The sequence below is a fragment of the Eublepharis macularius genome, chromosome 7 (genome assembly GCF_028583425.1).
Source record: "Eublepharis macularius isolate TG4126 chromosome 7, MPM_Emac_v1.0, whole genome shotgun sequence".
Taxonomy (NCBI): domain Eukaryota; kingdom Metazoa; phylum Chordata; class Lepidosauria; order Squamata; family Eublepharidae; genus Eublepharis; species Eublepharis macularius.
In genome coordinates this window covers 106621247-106635855 of record NC_072796.1, presented here as the reverse complement: position 1 = coordinate 106635855, position 14609 = coordinate 106621247, and the positions used below count along the sequence as shown (strand labels likewise).

Below are 14609 nucleotides of genomic sequence, written 5' to 3'. Positions count from 1 at the left end.
GGCACCTATCAGAGGTCTCTTCCTACTCAGCTTTCCAGTACTTACAGTGGTAGCTTAAATCCTTGTGAGTTCATTGAAGTCAATGTTCTAGAAGTGTGGAATTGTGCTTTGTATTGCACTGTTAGCTTCCCTGTCCATCTAACAAAGATTACAAGGTATTGTGGAATAGACTTAAAAATACTGCACAAAAATATTAAGAGCCAGCTGCATAATTGTGTTACAATTTTATTTATAAATCACCAACAATTGCATTTTATATAATCAAAACCCATTGCTTCACCCTTAGAAGCATACAGATAATAATGTTAGTCTTTTTATTTATATCATTAATGTACAAAATTTATAGATTACAGTACCGGGGGTGGGAGGCAATTCTGTAGATTAAAAAAGAAAACTACGAGCCTTTGGTTTTCCTTATCATTTCTTCCATCATATTCCATTGCTCATTGGTAACCTAGAGTACAAAAGAAGTCATTTTTAATCCAAATATTAACTTCACTTTTTTTAACGTTCAGCATTTATTTAGATATAAATTAGTACAATCCAACCAAAGATAAGGCTTCTTGCAATGAAGTCCTAAATAAGAGTTGCACCCTTCTAATCCCATTGACTTCCACAGACGTAGAACCTTTAAGACTGCATATCCCACTGCTTTCAGCAAGAGTTAAGTGTTTCTTGAACCACTGAAATGTTGGTAGGATTGAATGCAAAACCTAAGAGCCATTATTACCTTATGCAGATCATTGAACTCTCCAGCCATGAACACATATTCACCACCATCCATTCTAATGACCTGCAATAGTAATGTACAAGATTACTGGTGACAACCAGCATGGTGTAGTAGTTAGAGTGTTGTATTAGGATCTGGGCGACCCAGATTCAGATCTTCACTCCGCCATGGTAGCTTGCTGGCTGACCTTAGGCCCAGCCACACTCCCTCAGCCATACCTACCACACAGAGTTGTTATGAGGATAAATGGAGGAGAACAAAGCAAGTCACTTTGGGTCCCCTTTAGGGAACAAAGCAGGGTATAAAAGAAATAAATAAGGGTTTTTCTCTAACTAATCTCAAATCCAGAACAATTCCAGCTGATTTTGTTCAACATCACTGACACAAACATTAACTAAGATTCTAAAAAAATTAAGTATGACCAAATACAAAGAAGTACCTTTAAAAGGACTAATTTTCGATTTAGTAAAAACAGAATCCAAAGCCTTAGTTGAACTGAAATATCTCAAAATATTTCAAAACAGCTTAAAAGAATAATTCCAGATTAATTTGCATTAAAACCTCTAGGACTCATAGAAATCATTTAGATTAAGCTGTGTTGCATGCTCGTAATTGGGCTGGATTAATTATAATCTTCTAGAGTTAGCAACAGCGGAGGCATGTGCTGGTATCAATTAGAATTAGAACTTACTGCTCCAGTAACCCAACTTGCATAGTCACTACAGAGGTAGGTAGCAAGGTTGGCAATTTCTTCTACAGTTCCAAGGCGACCACATGGAATCCTTTTAATCATCTCTTTCTCAAATGTGCCGGTTGGGTCAAGACGAGAGAAAGCTCCCTAGAGAAGAAAAATATTCAGCAAGTTGTTTTTGAAACTCATCTATAGAGTGGGGGCCCCTGGTGATATAAGACAGAAAGGGGAAATTTATGTCAGACCAGACTGGAAAAAACAGTGCCCTAAACTAAGATCAGATATCGGGCTTTTTCCCAGCTGGAACGTGGTGGAACGGAGTTCCAGCACCTCTTGAAAATGGTCACATGGCCGCTGGCCCCGCCCCCTGATCTTTAGACAGAGGGGAGTTTAGATTGCCCTCCATGCCACTGGCACGGAGGGCAATCTAAATTCCCCTCTGTCTGGAGATCAGGGGGTGGGGCCACCGGCCATGTGACCATTTTTGCCAAGGGCGATTTAAACTTTGTTCCAGCTGACCCAAAGTGACGTCCAGCGCCGGATCCGGGGTTGCCCACGTCTGGGGCAACCCTTGGCTTACTGCCTCGCGCACACTCCCCGCGCTACGTGATGATGTCACTTTGGTGACGTCATCGTGCAGGGCAGACGGAGGCAGCGTGTGGGGCTGAGAAGCCGCCCGCCCCATTCGCCTCCCCGCAGGCAAATGGTGCGGGCGGCCTCGCAGCCAGCCGCGCTGCTTTCACCTGCTCCGCAGGACAGGGGGCAGCCGGCTTGCCGGGCACCCCCTGCCCTCCAAGGCAGGCAAGAGGCAGCGTGGCTCTCCGCGCTGCTTTCGCCTGCGCCGCAGTACAGGGGGTAGCCAGCTTGCCGTGCACCCCCTGCCCTCCAGGGAAGGCGAAGGCGGCGCGGGGGGCTGCGAGGCCGCCCGCGCCATTTGCCTGCGGGGAGGCGAATGGCGCGGGCGGCCTAGCAGCCCCCCGCGCTGCTTTCGCCTGCCCTGCAGGACAGGGGGTGGCTGGCTTGCTGGGCACCCCCTGCCCTCCAGGGCAGGCAAAAGCAGCGCGGGGGGCTGCGAGGCTGCCCACGGCATTCGCCTCCCCGCAGGACAGGGGGCGGCTTGCCGTGCACCCCCTGCCCTGCAGGGCAGGCAAAAGGCAGCGTGGGGGCTGCGAGGCTGCCTGCACTGCCACCTGCGCACTCCGGCAGCTGGGAGCTGCTCCCGGCCCCCTCCCTGGCGGTGCCGGGGGCAGACTACCCCCCTTGCCCCCCCCCCGTAGATCCGGCCCTGGTGAAGTCATTGTACAGTCCTGAGTTCCGCCACCTCTTTTCCCAGAAAAAAGCCCTGAAGGACTGCAGCATTAATGAGCAAAAATTCAAAATTCAGCTCTGAAAAGATGAGGCACAGGAAGTACCATGTGATAAGATCTTTTAATTAAACAGAACTGAACATTGCAAATAGGACTAAAATTCAAAGGAGGAGAAGTGGGGGAACTAGGCTCAAAGGAAATATGTACTCCAAGGGGTTGGTTGCCTGGTCCAGGTTGAGAAATTCCTTGAGATTTTGGGGGGTAGAGCCTAGAGAGGGCAGGGTTGGGGAGGGGCCTCAGAATGGTAGAATGCCATAGAAGCCACCCTCCAAAGCAGCCATTTTCTCCAGGGGAACTGATCTCTGTCACCTGGAGATCAGTTGTAATTCCGGGAAATCTCCAGCCACCACCTGGAGGCTGGCAAACCTACCTCTCTCCCGTATTCTTTTATGCAGAACCCACTGCTAAAAGGATTCCCAGGGGTGACAGAACAGGGCTTGTAGGCTCCTTCATGACTTTGGGCTGAAAAGCAGAGGGCGGGGAGTCTGAGCTTATTCACTTCATTTTAGCCCTGAAGCCTTTGCTTGAGTTTGCACCAAGATGAAGCTGCACTGAGCCGCTTGCTTCCCCCATTAGCCACAAGCATTCCGAGTCCCAGCTGGTTAAGGGTTAGTGCCTGTGTGGTAGTCTCTTTAAAAGGACATTCCCTGGTGGTATAAAGGAGGTGCCTAATTGTTTGGGCCCACCAGTTGTTGCGGTTTGAGGAACAGGCAGGAGGTGATTCCAATCCTTTGTTATTTTTCTGAAAGGACAGGGTGCCTCTACAATTGGTAGAACAGATGCCTGGAGACAGTAAAGGGATGGATGAAAACCAATAAACTGAAGCACAATCCAGACAAGACTGAGGTGCTGCTATTCAATGGCAGAGCTGCTTGAGGACTGAGGAGTCAGCCTCTCCTGGAGAGGGGTTGCATTCCCCCTGAAGGAACAGGTTCATAGCTTAGGGGTTATTGCTGGATCCTGGCATACTGTTGGAGGATCAGATCTTCTCTGTCATATTTAGTGGCTTTTATCAGCTTCAACTGATATCCTAGCTATGGCTTTTCCTTAAAAAGTTTGATCTGACCACGGTGAACCATGTTCTGATTACATCCAGCTCAGATTACTGTAAGGAGCTTTATGTGGCCTTTGAAAATGCCCATAATGCAACAGCCAAGCTATTGTCAGGGGTTGGATACAGGGATCATATCCCTTGCCTACTGAAAAGCCTACACTGGCTGCCCATTTGTTTCCAGGCATAATTCAAAGTACTGGATCTTACCTCTAAAGCTCTACATGGCTCGGGGCCAGGATATTTGAAGGACTGTCTCTTCCCATATTGTCCAGCCCATCAGTCTCACAAGCCTTGCTCTCTGCGCCTCTACTTTCAGAAGTGAGGTGGGTGACAACCAGAGATTGACCTCCTTTATGGAATGCCCTTCTCAGTGAGGCTTGTGTGGTGCCTACGTTGCTTTCTTTTAGACACCAGGGCAAAATGCTCACTCAGGTTTTTAACTGATGATCTTTTAACACTGTTTTAACCTGGAAACTGTTATTTTAAGCAGTGGTCTGTTTTTATATTCTTAATAAATAAATGAATAAAATCTCTTTCTTTCCATGCCTCGCTCCTGGCATACACATTTTACTCACAGAGGGAACTGAACTTGGTTAGTGGTCTCCTGTAAGAGCACTTGTGATCATAAAAGACTTGGGAGTTGACATCGGCATGGAACGGGAAAAAAACGAACCACGTGGTTTGTGGTTTGTTCATTTTCACGGAACACGAACCACGAATTAGCCAAATTTGAGCCAGTTCCAAACTGGTTCGAGGTGGCCCAGAATGAACACCTTCACGCTCACAGCCAAATTAAACAAGACTTTCCCAGTGTCCAATACCCACCAAATTTGCAGGGGACATAGTCCTCACTGACCTCTAAAGACCTCCCAAGTTTCAGAGAGATTGAACCCCGGGAAAGGCATGATCCATGGGTCCCTCCCTTTCCTGTCATTTTCTCTTCGCAGTGGCAAAAACTGGAGTGTCTGCTGGCAGCTACTTTGAGGAGCTGGCCCTTTTTCTGGCTGGATGGGCCAGAGTGGGAGCTCTCTAGTTCGCAGGGACAGCTGCCAATCAAGCGTGGAGGCCTCAAATTGGGGGCAACTAAAAAACTGCCACTCTTGCCTGGGCAATGGATTGAATGGCGCAAAGTGTCTGGCTTCCCGAACCAGCAATGGAACAGAACGGTAGGAAAAGTCATTTGTTCCATAAAAACATGGACCTGTGGAACACGTTTCTTTGAAAACGAACCAGCCGTTCCGTTCGGAATTTTGTTCTGTGGTTCGTTTCATGCCCATCTCTACTTGGGAGTTTATAGCCAGGACAGAGTTTGCAGGTAGCTTTCTGAGTTTTGATTATTGTAATTCAGCACAGAACCCGAATGCAGTTATATCTGCCTTTTACATTTGGCCACAAAAGCTTGAAATGAGATTCTGAAGAAATGTGTTTGCAGACTGTCATTAATTTAAATGCATCTGACCTGTCAACAAGCAATCATATTTGGGCCTGAACAACCATTCTCTCTTTAGTGAACAAAGACTACTGCTTCACGGAGCGTACTATGACGCCAGCAAAACTGATAGCAAAGCTAGTTCCTTAAGTGCACCTTTGTCTTTATTGGACCTGGTTGGATTACGTTGAATCTCATGCCATATCTACCCCATTCAGCTGCAAGAGACCTAGAAATTAATGAACATATATCATAAATACATAGCACATATAGAAGGCAGATAAAACTAAAAAATACAAGTGTAAATTTTTAGACTTTGGGCTTATGCATATAGGTTTCTTTTTACTTGAGGGTATTGCCCCCTAGAAACATTCTTCTCTGCTTTCCCCACCTCATTCCTTGCAAATGACTGGGAAGTCCTCTACCCAAATCCCACAGCGTATAGAGTAATAGTTACTAACAATAACCCTTTCCAGTTGCTACATTTCTGGCACTCCTATCACATATATTGAATGTGAACTGTGCTATGCATAATAATCTCAGCATGCAAGATAGTCATTTTATCTGAAAGGGGAAACATATAGATCATGCAGCTTCAGTGTGTGCAAATATGCCCCCCCCAAAAAACTTTTGGTTCTCAGGTAGCATGTACTGAAATTACAAAATATATATGTTGCCCCCTTTTAGACAAAATGTGATAATCTAGAATGGGATCATTGCATGCAGTCTGCTCTCCCAGCACGAACAAAAGGAGCACCAGAATGGTAACGCCTGAAAAGAGTATAAAACCAGGTTAGTTTTCAGAGAGAAACAAGAATCAACAACACAGTTTTGCGAAAAAAGCTCCTTTAATCACAGTGCTGGGGCCTATTCTTCTGGGACTTTCTATTTCCTGGATACCCCTTCCATAGAGACGTACCTGCTTATCATCGTCCAATTATGGGGGAAAACAACAAAATATATAGGATGTCATGAGGTAGAAAATACAAAGAGCCTTGCTGGATCCAGCACTTCGTTTCCAACAACAGCCAGATAGATAGTTTGTCTAGAAACTCACAATCTCTCGCTGTTTACTCCCCCAGTTCTGGTACTCAGGGATAGATGTCCTCTGAGCCTTGAGAAGTACAACCTTCCTGTGCATGTAGGGTTCCATATGGGACTCTTGAACTCCCTCCCCCTAGTCTTAATGCTGTCACATAAAAATGAACGGTCAGCATCCTTTGCGATTAGCATTTTTAAGCAAAGCGTTATCTGCTCTATCAGAATGTGTAAATCACATTTTAATCCTGAGATTGTACAAGAGAGAGGGCTGACATACGTTACTCACTTGCATAGTGCATCTACTCCCGCTTTGGCAGAGGCACTTGGTGATACAAATCCAGACCCACTTTCTGCATAGATAGTTGTAATAGCCAGGAATGCTGCCCCTGAAAGATGTAGGAAGATAAACCCCAAGTACCTGCTACATCTCTTGCCCTACAATTGATTTCCCCAGCCTGATAGTTCTCAGAGAAACAGGAAATCAGGTGTTTATGATTCAGATCCCCAAACCTAACAAGATCTAATAGGAAATGGCATCAGTTTTTAAAGGTAGACCCTCTACATCCTTTCTATTCATGCAAGAAAAGTTCCTCTAGTGTAAAAGGCATGAGAGAGATTTTCCTGGCTTCCTCTTCCTGCCTGTTTGACTTTTTATCCACGCAAGTCCCCCAACCTATGGCATCTTACAGATAGTTGCTGGGGAAACTGGAAGGCAGGAACTGTCCACCTCTGCTTGTATCTTTCAATGACTTCATACAGAGTCTAACCACATATAATAAAATTTTCTTTCTTGAGACAGTTTCAATCCCAGTGCCTTATTCAAATCCATGCAACCAGGGATTCATTCACATCCTTACTTGAGCAATGGGCTCAGTCTCAGATTATTATCTGTAACACCGTCTTAATTGCACAATATGCAATTTCACTGTATGCAGTTTACAAGTAGCCATCGTGTACACAGTGATTAAAAAGCTAATCAGTATCCAGCTTTGTTCTTTATATTGCCAGTAAGAATTCCCTGGAGGAAGAGTAATTCCAAAGCTTGCATAATCAAAATGATTCAGAAACAAAATAAGCAAAATTTGTTTCCCACGATGGTATTCAGCTGTGGCTTAGTGCTTAAGAAACGATCAGTAATGTGACACAAACCCCATTCCGGCTTCTGTCATGTTAAGCTGAGTGATGTAGGTCTTGCATTGCTTCGAAGACCAAGGTTTCTCAGAAAAATTACACTTTTCAAGAGCCCAAACTGATACGTAATTGAAATGCAATCATGGCTTATGTGGAGGCTACTAAAAATCCATATGCATAATATGCAAACAGTGTTCCATTTAAGGAACTCCAGAGACCAGGCAATGGCAGTCTGTGTGCCCAGATGCTTCATGTTCTGAGCCGCTGCTTAGGTTAAGAATGCCCATTCCTGCTCCTATGGAGTGTTACTTTTTCTTTGAATACCTCTGGAGAGGTATTTCTGACTTCCCCAGCTCTCTTGAGGGCCCTGCTATTTTGCCATAACCTCCTCAGGCTTGTGCTCCCAATAATGAAATATGCTATTTAAAACAATAGTTTGGAGATTCCAAGCAAGGCAGCCAAATGAGCTCAGACCAGACAGCGCTGCCCAGCTTGCATCGAAAGCTACATCAGCGTGAAATGCACTTACCTTTTTGTGCTTTGATCAATTCTTTTCCAATTTCCAGAGTTACAAAGGCAGTCCCGTTAAGAACAATATCAGTGATCGTCCTCCACGCATTCGCAGAAAGACGTTCAGAAGGAGAAATAAAGTTTCCAGCTGCGTTATTTATAATAACCTGAAACAGAGAAAGAAACCTTAAATCTATATTGAAATCGGGCCCCGGCACACTTATGAAACTTTATGGCATTCAGAGATTCCCAGAGGACAAATACTATTTATCAACCACAGTTCTTGCAAAAGCACAAGAACTGACTAGTCATGCTTACAAAAGAGAATCATAAAGTCTTCCACAATAATCTTTGTTAGGACCGTTAGTGCATATTGTGAGCCTATTTGAATATGTGAACAAAACAGTCATGAAAGTCTGCTGTAAGCCACAGTACACTTCTGTGCAACTCTTCTCTGCAAGGATACTATTTTTTAAAAAATCATGAGACATGAATATATTCATAGTTGCCATCTTCGTACAGGGTTCTGTGCTTATTCTACTTGAGTGAAATTTCGCCCCGTTCTCCCCTCCTCCTGCAGGTCCCCCAAGCTTTTCCTAAGAGTTCCAGGACCAGCTCCCAGAAGCAGGACTTTGCAGAGCACAGCAGGTTACAGCATTAGCAGTCAGGCCCCTCCTTACACTAAGAGGGCAGTTTATGACTAGAATGTCATAAACATCCCTTCTTCATGTCCGTCCAAGATGCTGCCTGGCCCAAAGTGGATGCCAGCCAGACAGGAGCCTGGAGAATTACCCAAGTGTGTATCAGAATGGCTGACTGACTGATGCCCCGGAAACCTAGGACAATGAGGCTCCCAGGAAACTCCTGACTTATCTTGTCAATGCCCGATCTCACTTCCCTGCACCCATCTATCCTAATCAAAGCTATTCAGCAAACTTGGTAGCTTTTCCTATCTGGTACACAAGGGGTCATCAAGCACTGATATCTTTGCCCACAAAAGAATGAATTTATGGCTGGCTCTGGAGGTGGACAATGGAGTTTTGGGGGCAAAGACATCAGCTTGCCTCAGGAAGCATTTTGCTTCCCTAGCCACTAGTGAGTTTGTGTGTGTCCATACACCCCAAATCTCTTTGGGTCTCTTCACTGTGAAATGCTGGTCATTTTGCTGCTGCCTCCAAGACTGGTAATTATCACCCTCCCTAAACTTCTGTCTCTCCCTTTTCTCCCTGATTGTCTTAGTTAGCCTTGTAAGCATGCTGTGTGTGATTTTTGTATGTTTGCCCTTTTAGGTCTTCTTTAATTTAAAAAAACCCTTCTGGTTGAACATCTGCCTGACTTATCTGAGAGTTCTTTAAGGAGCTAATCCCTGTAAACGCAGGTGGAGAATCCCAGTTACCCCCTCTCACTTGTCTCCTTAAAGCGAATTCTCCCAACTAACTAAGAGACTGCCTATTTGGGTAACAACAGAAGGAAGGAAGGAAGGAAGGAAGAAGGGAACAGTCTATTCCATGAGCACAAATGCACTCAACCATTTATCCCCTTCCAGAAATCTGGTTTTATGGTCATTTTCAGTTGCTGTGAGCATGACAGTGAAGACTACTTTTAAAAACGTAACATACTATTGCACTGTTTTAAATAGTTTGCTTTTATATCATAGATTTTTTATTTTTTAAATACAACACAGGTTAACTCCAATAATGATTAATCAAATACTTGCTTTCCATTTAGGATACTCACATTGGGATGTCCAGCCACTTTAATTAACTGTGCAACTGCATTACTAACGGAAGCCGGGTCTCTCACGTCACATTGAACTGCATGAACCTGTACAATAAAATATCACCGATGTCACCACTGGCAACAAAAAAAGCAGGAAATACAACTTCTAAAATAATCCAGGAACTCAAAATACATTCTTGCATGAATAAAATTCCTAGATTTAAAGATCATGCACAAACACCAGTAACAATTGCAAGCAATACCTTGTTTCCAGTTTTAGAAGAAATTTCTTCAGCCGTTTGTTTCAATACATCAAATTTCCTACCAAAAAAATCACACATCATGGCTGAGTTTACGTCATGCACTTAAGTATCATGATTTGGCCTAAAACAAAACATTTGAAGATTCTGCACGTACAAACAACAAATAAGTTGTTATATAACAAACAAGTTTAACCAATTCTTGTTTTAGTTCATTGTCAATTCAGTAGCCCAATATTGAAATTCTTTGATCTCATTCAAGTAGCTTTAAAAATAGTGACATCCTTTCAAGAAGGAGGAACCTCATTAATCTTTTTTTTTACTGAACAACTAAAACAAAAATGCAGAAACTCCAACTGTAACATTTAAAACAACACACCAGAAATGAGAATTCAAGCAGGTGTAGAACAGAACACCAAGGAAATCAGCACAATTGGAAAGGGGACAAGGGGATTCTACAAGTATCTTTTAACTACTCTGAAAAAGGTGACACACACAACAGCTTAACCAACAAATTCTCTCTAATGTTAGTAAACTACAGAGTAAAATCAAGGGAGGCCTACCACCAGAACAGAACCTCCTGGTAAGTCCAACTTTCCATTCTCAGTCATGAGGAAAGACAGCAGACAGCAATAACATGTCCAACAGCAGCATCTCCATCTCAAGAGAGGGAGAACTCCATAGGCAGTCATCTGCCAGAGATTCTCCTACCAAAGGACACTGCTACATAGGAGTAAATGCTTAAACAATATGGATAAAACAGCCCAAGCTACTTGACAAATATCCTTCAACTGAGCATGCTGTATTACAGCAGTAGAAGTGGCCATGCCCCTTGAAAATGGGCAGTAATCCCAGAATGGGGTAGGGCAACCCCACCCCACCCCCGACCCATTTGCTAAGGAAATGCATTCTGAAACACAACTGCAAATAGGGCATGTGGGGACCTTCTGCACCTGTGAGCCAGATTTATAAAACAAAAATAAGCTTAGCATCTGAACTCCGGCGACCTGAGCACATATATTCAAAGAACCCTTCTGACATCCAGTTTATGCCATGGTTTTTACAATGGGTGGTTTGAATTGGGGAGAAATTTGGCAAAAGTATTTCTCAGTTTCCACAAAGAGAGGAATTTGATTTGTGAACAAAAGAAGGGTCTGTGTGAAGGACTGCCCTATCCTCATGGAAAACACACAATTCCTTTCTGACAGATACGGCCCCAATGTGTCTTCCCTTTCTCGTGGATGTCTAAGATGACCTGCTCAGTTGCTCATAAAAGAGATTTAGTAAGAACCAAAACAAAGGTAAAATCTTTGGGCTGGGAAACTGACATGGGAGGCATCTATGATGAAGCTGCGTAAGAGAAGTGTCAAGACACAGCAGAGCACTCATTCGTGCCCTAAGCAGTGCTCAGGACTGCCACAAGTCTCTTGAAGCTATTATGGACGGTTTTTTGCCCAGCTCTCTTTATATAAGCCATGATCTTCAGGAACAGATCCCCTGTAGGAGCCAGTGCTGCTTGTACTGGCTCTGAAATGTCCTCCATGATAGCTGCATGTTCTGAATGAAGATGATTTATTAGATGCCAGGAGGTCTTCTACCTGCTCTACTTCCCCCAATCTCTCCCATCTCCAGGCCATGGCTCTCAAATTTTCTGGTCCATCAGGTCCAAAAAACATGATATCCTGAGACAGAATGGTGCCACGCTATTATCCAATCTGCTCTCAGATGCCCCATTTTGCTTAGCTTTCTTCCCAAGAGGGAGAAACACAAAGAGCATATAGCAAGCCTTGGGACCATTACATTGAGAGAATATATTGCCTGCAGCTTTCAGGAACTGATCAAAGTATCAAATCACCGTGGCAGTCTATTTGGAGGGCAACATGACAACAGTTAGCAGGTTCCTAGATTTACCTCCTGTTGGAATGCATAGGATGGATTAACCACTCATTCAACACTCTCCTGCTCAACCAGTTCACCTGAAGTCTTCTAGGAACCCTTCACCAATTCTGCTAAGATGGATGGTAGATACAGGTGCTACTGGACTCTTTTCTATTTTGTAGATCCAGGCTTTCTCTTCTATGCAACTTGACCTCGTACCCTTCTGGCAGCTGATAGGCATCTGGGTGATAACATTTTGTATGCAAATCAGAAACTGCTTGTTCTGCAGGACTTGTGCAGAGGGGAAATGCATGGGTGGAAAAGGTCTTGACAGCAGCAATGGTACCCTGCTTTCCAGATGGAGGCAGAGCCAAAAACTGAAGTTATGGAGGTCCTCTTCCTTATAAGGGATATCAACTTTCTGAAGCTGATCTAGCATTTATTCAGAGGAGGCATTAACCTTTTGCTGCCTGCTCTCCTGTCTCATGACCCAGAATTAGCTGGATTCAAAGAATCATATGACTACTTCTCACATGCCCAGTGTACTTTGGATGCATTTCTAAACCGCATCTCCCCCAAATCCCATTTATTTTTAATAGAGGGGATATTCAAAACCAGGCTTGATATGCAATGAAGGAGTAAGGAATCTTCTGAACATATCTAGAATAGTTATTAGCGTATCTGTCTTTTCTATAAAACACTGGGTTGGATACAACCAGCTTTTCTGCTCATGAAAAAGGTAGAAAGGTCCCGGTTTAACTACCACCAAAACAGGAGATTATGGACAGAAGGTATATGCAATGAGGGCGAAAGGAAAAGAAATTGGTAGGCCTGAGTGAAAAAGCTGGATGGATCTGGCCCATTGTTCTGATATGACGAACTACTATCCCAACAAGAGCTATCTTGATATTACCCAGGACAAATAATCCTTAAGACAAAACCACTGTAATGATAGTAAAAATCAAACACACAGCAGGTATAACCTGAAATTGTGAAATCTGTCAGCAGTACTCTATTTTCAAAGCCTGGTCTATTTCTGGCATTTTCAAGAATGGATATAGATTACCTTGGCTCATTCACAGTCCAGTAAAAATGCCTTAGAGTTCAAAGTTTAATTTACATAGTAGCCTAACAAATTAAACTTCACATAAGCAGCAGATCTTTCAAATATGTTGTTGTCTGCAGTACATTAGCATCATCAAATGAGTCAGCATACATACCAAAAGATAAGAAGAACTGAACATACAGAAACAGGATAGAAAACAGCCTGTGTGTTAGAAAACTGGACTCAATTTTCATTTCAAAGTGAATGTCTATAAAATGGAATTTACCGGCTTGCTATAACACATTCTGCTCCCAAATTAGAAAGAGCAGTTGTTATTCCTTTGCCGATGCCTGTACCTCCACCCGTGATAAAGGCCACTTTCCCTTCAAAAGCATTTGAGGGCAACATCACTTTCTGATGAGGTGAAAAGAAGGCAGTTTGAGGAGTATCACTTTGATACATTACTTTTGTTCCATGGCTCAAAAGCTGGAAAGTGAGATAAAGAATTATTATTTCTTACCTTATATAGCATAGAACAATTCTCAGTTACAGGACTGCAGCAGATTCAAAAGAAATACACTATAACCAACAAAGCAGGAAATTTTTACACTTATTTTTACACTTATTACACTTTTTACACTTATTTTCATGAGTAAATTAAGCACATAGCTCTTGACAATCCCATTTTTGTTAACAAGTTTTCATTCTAGGCCCTGCGGTCAAAGACCACATTCATGCAATCTAACATACCTAGTGAGAAGCAAATCCAAATCAGATCAACAATCTGGATTAGTCAATCAGGCTGCAAGTGCACAGCTTCAGCCATACAGCTTCTCTATAGGGCTCAGAGATCCCCACCACACCAACATCTCAACTTAAACTGAACTGCAGGGCAGCATTGTATGACTGATCAAAAGACTGTCTGTTGTCCTTTCTGGGGATTCCCAACAGCAGTATAGGGGGCACAAGCGTGTTCTCTGTTCTGTACTTGTTTATTTCTGTAAACTACTTTATATTACTTTAATAAATCTCTTTTCCTTCAACATTTATGCATTTATTGTCATCAAATCTAAAAAAAACCCCACTGCCTCATGGCAACGTAGCATCTTAAAGACTAAAACGCGTAAAACGCGTAAAATAGCATAAACTTTTATGGACTAGGGCCCAGTTTCTCAGATGAACGTAGTGGGAAACTCCACACACCCGATTAATCGTGTCTTAAGTCCGTGACAGCTTATGCTCTAGAGGGAAAACCTGTTCATCTTTAAGAGTGCCACTGAATCCAGTGGGTTGAGGCTTGAGTAACTCTGCATAGGACTGCACGGTAATAAAACTACTACTCTAGAACAACTGAAACATTAGCACAGCTGGAAGGGGGTGAGTTAGTTTTCTAAATTTCGGGGTGGGGGGGAGTGGAGAGAAAAGTTTAAAGCTGCAGTTTAAAGCTGCACCAACCACTCCACCGTCTCGTTGGGCTGTATATATGAATTCCACTTTAGATGCAAGCGTCAAAGGAGGCTCGGCACCAGACAGTGACAGGCTCTACGCGGGTGTAGATACTCCTCTTGCTAGGCATGGGTGCATCAAGGCACGGCCATAAGCCCCTTACCCGCCTGGCGGTGACCGAGAACAGCCGGGGGGCTATTCTGAGCCATGACTCGCTCCTCGCTGACAGAACCGCCGCCATATTTTCCTCCGAGGCTAATTGGAGTGGGGGAGAACCAGTGTGAAATCAAGCCCCACCTCCGTTCTCT

At 43.7% G+C, this 14609-nt stretch overlaps 1 protein-coding gene across 1 annotated transcript; it reads right to left on the bottom strand.

Annotated features, from left to right (window-relative positions):
- Positions 1-209: 209 nt before the first annotated feature.
- On the bottom strand, positions 210-14583 carry DECR1 (2,4-dienoyl-CoA reductase 1). Its single transcript, XM_054985619.1, has 10 exons — positions 14465-14583; positions 13142-13341; positions 9936-9993; positions 9691-9777; positions 7973-8120; positions 6599-6698; positions 5428-5500; positions 1422-1568; positions 731-793; positions 210-454 (listed from the first exon to the last, which is right to left on the bottom strand). The coding sequence occupies exons 1-10, from the start codon at positions 14540-14542 to the stop codon at positions 395-397; spliced, it is 1014 nt and encodes a 337-aa protein (XP_054841594.1). The 5' UTR covers positions 14543-14583; the 3' UTR covers positions 210-394.
- Between the last annotated feature and the right edge of the window lie 26 nt (positions 14584-14609).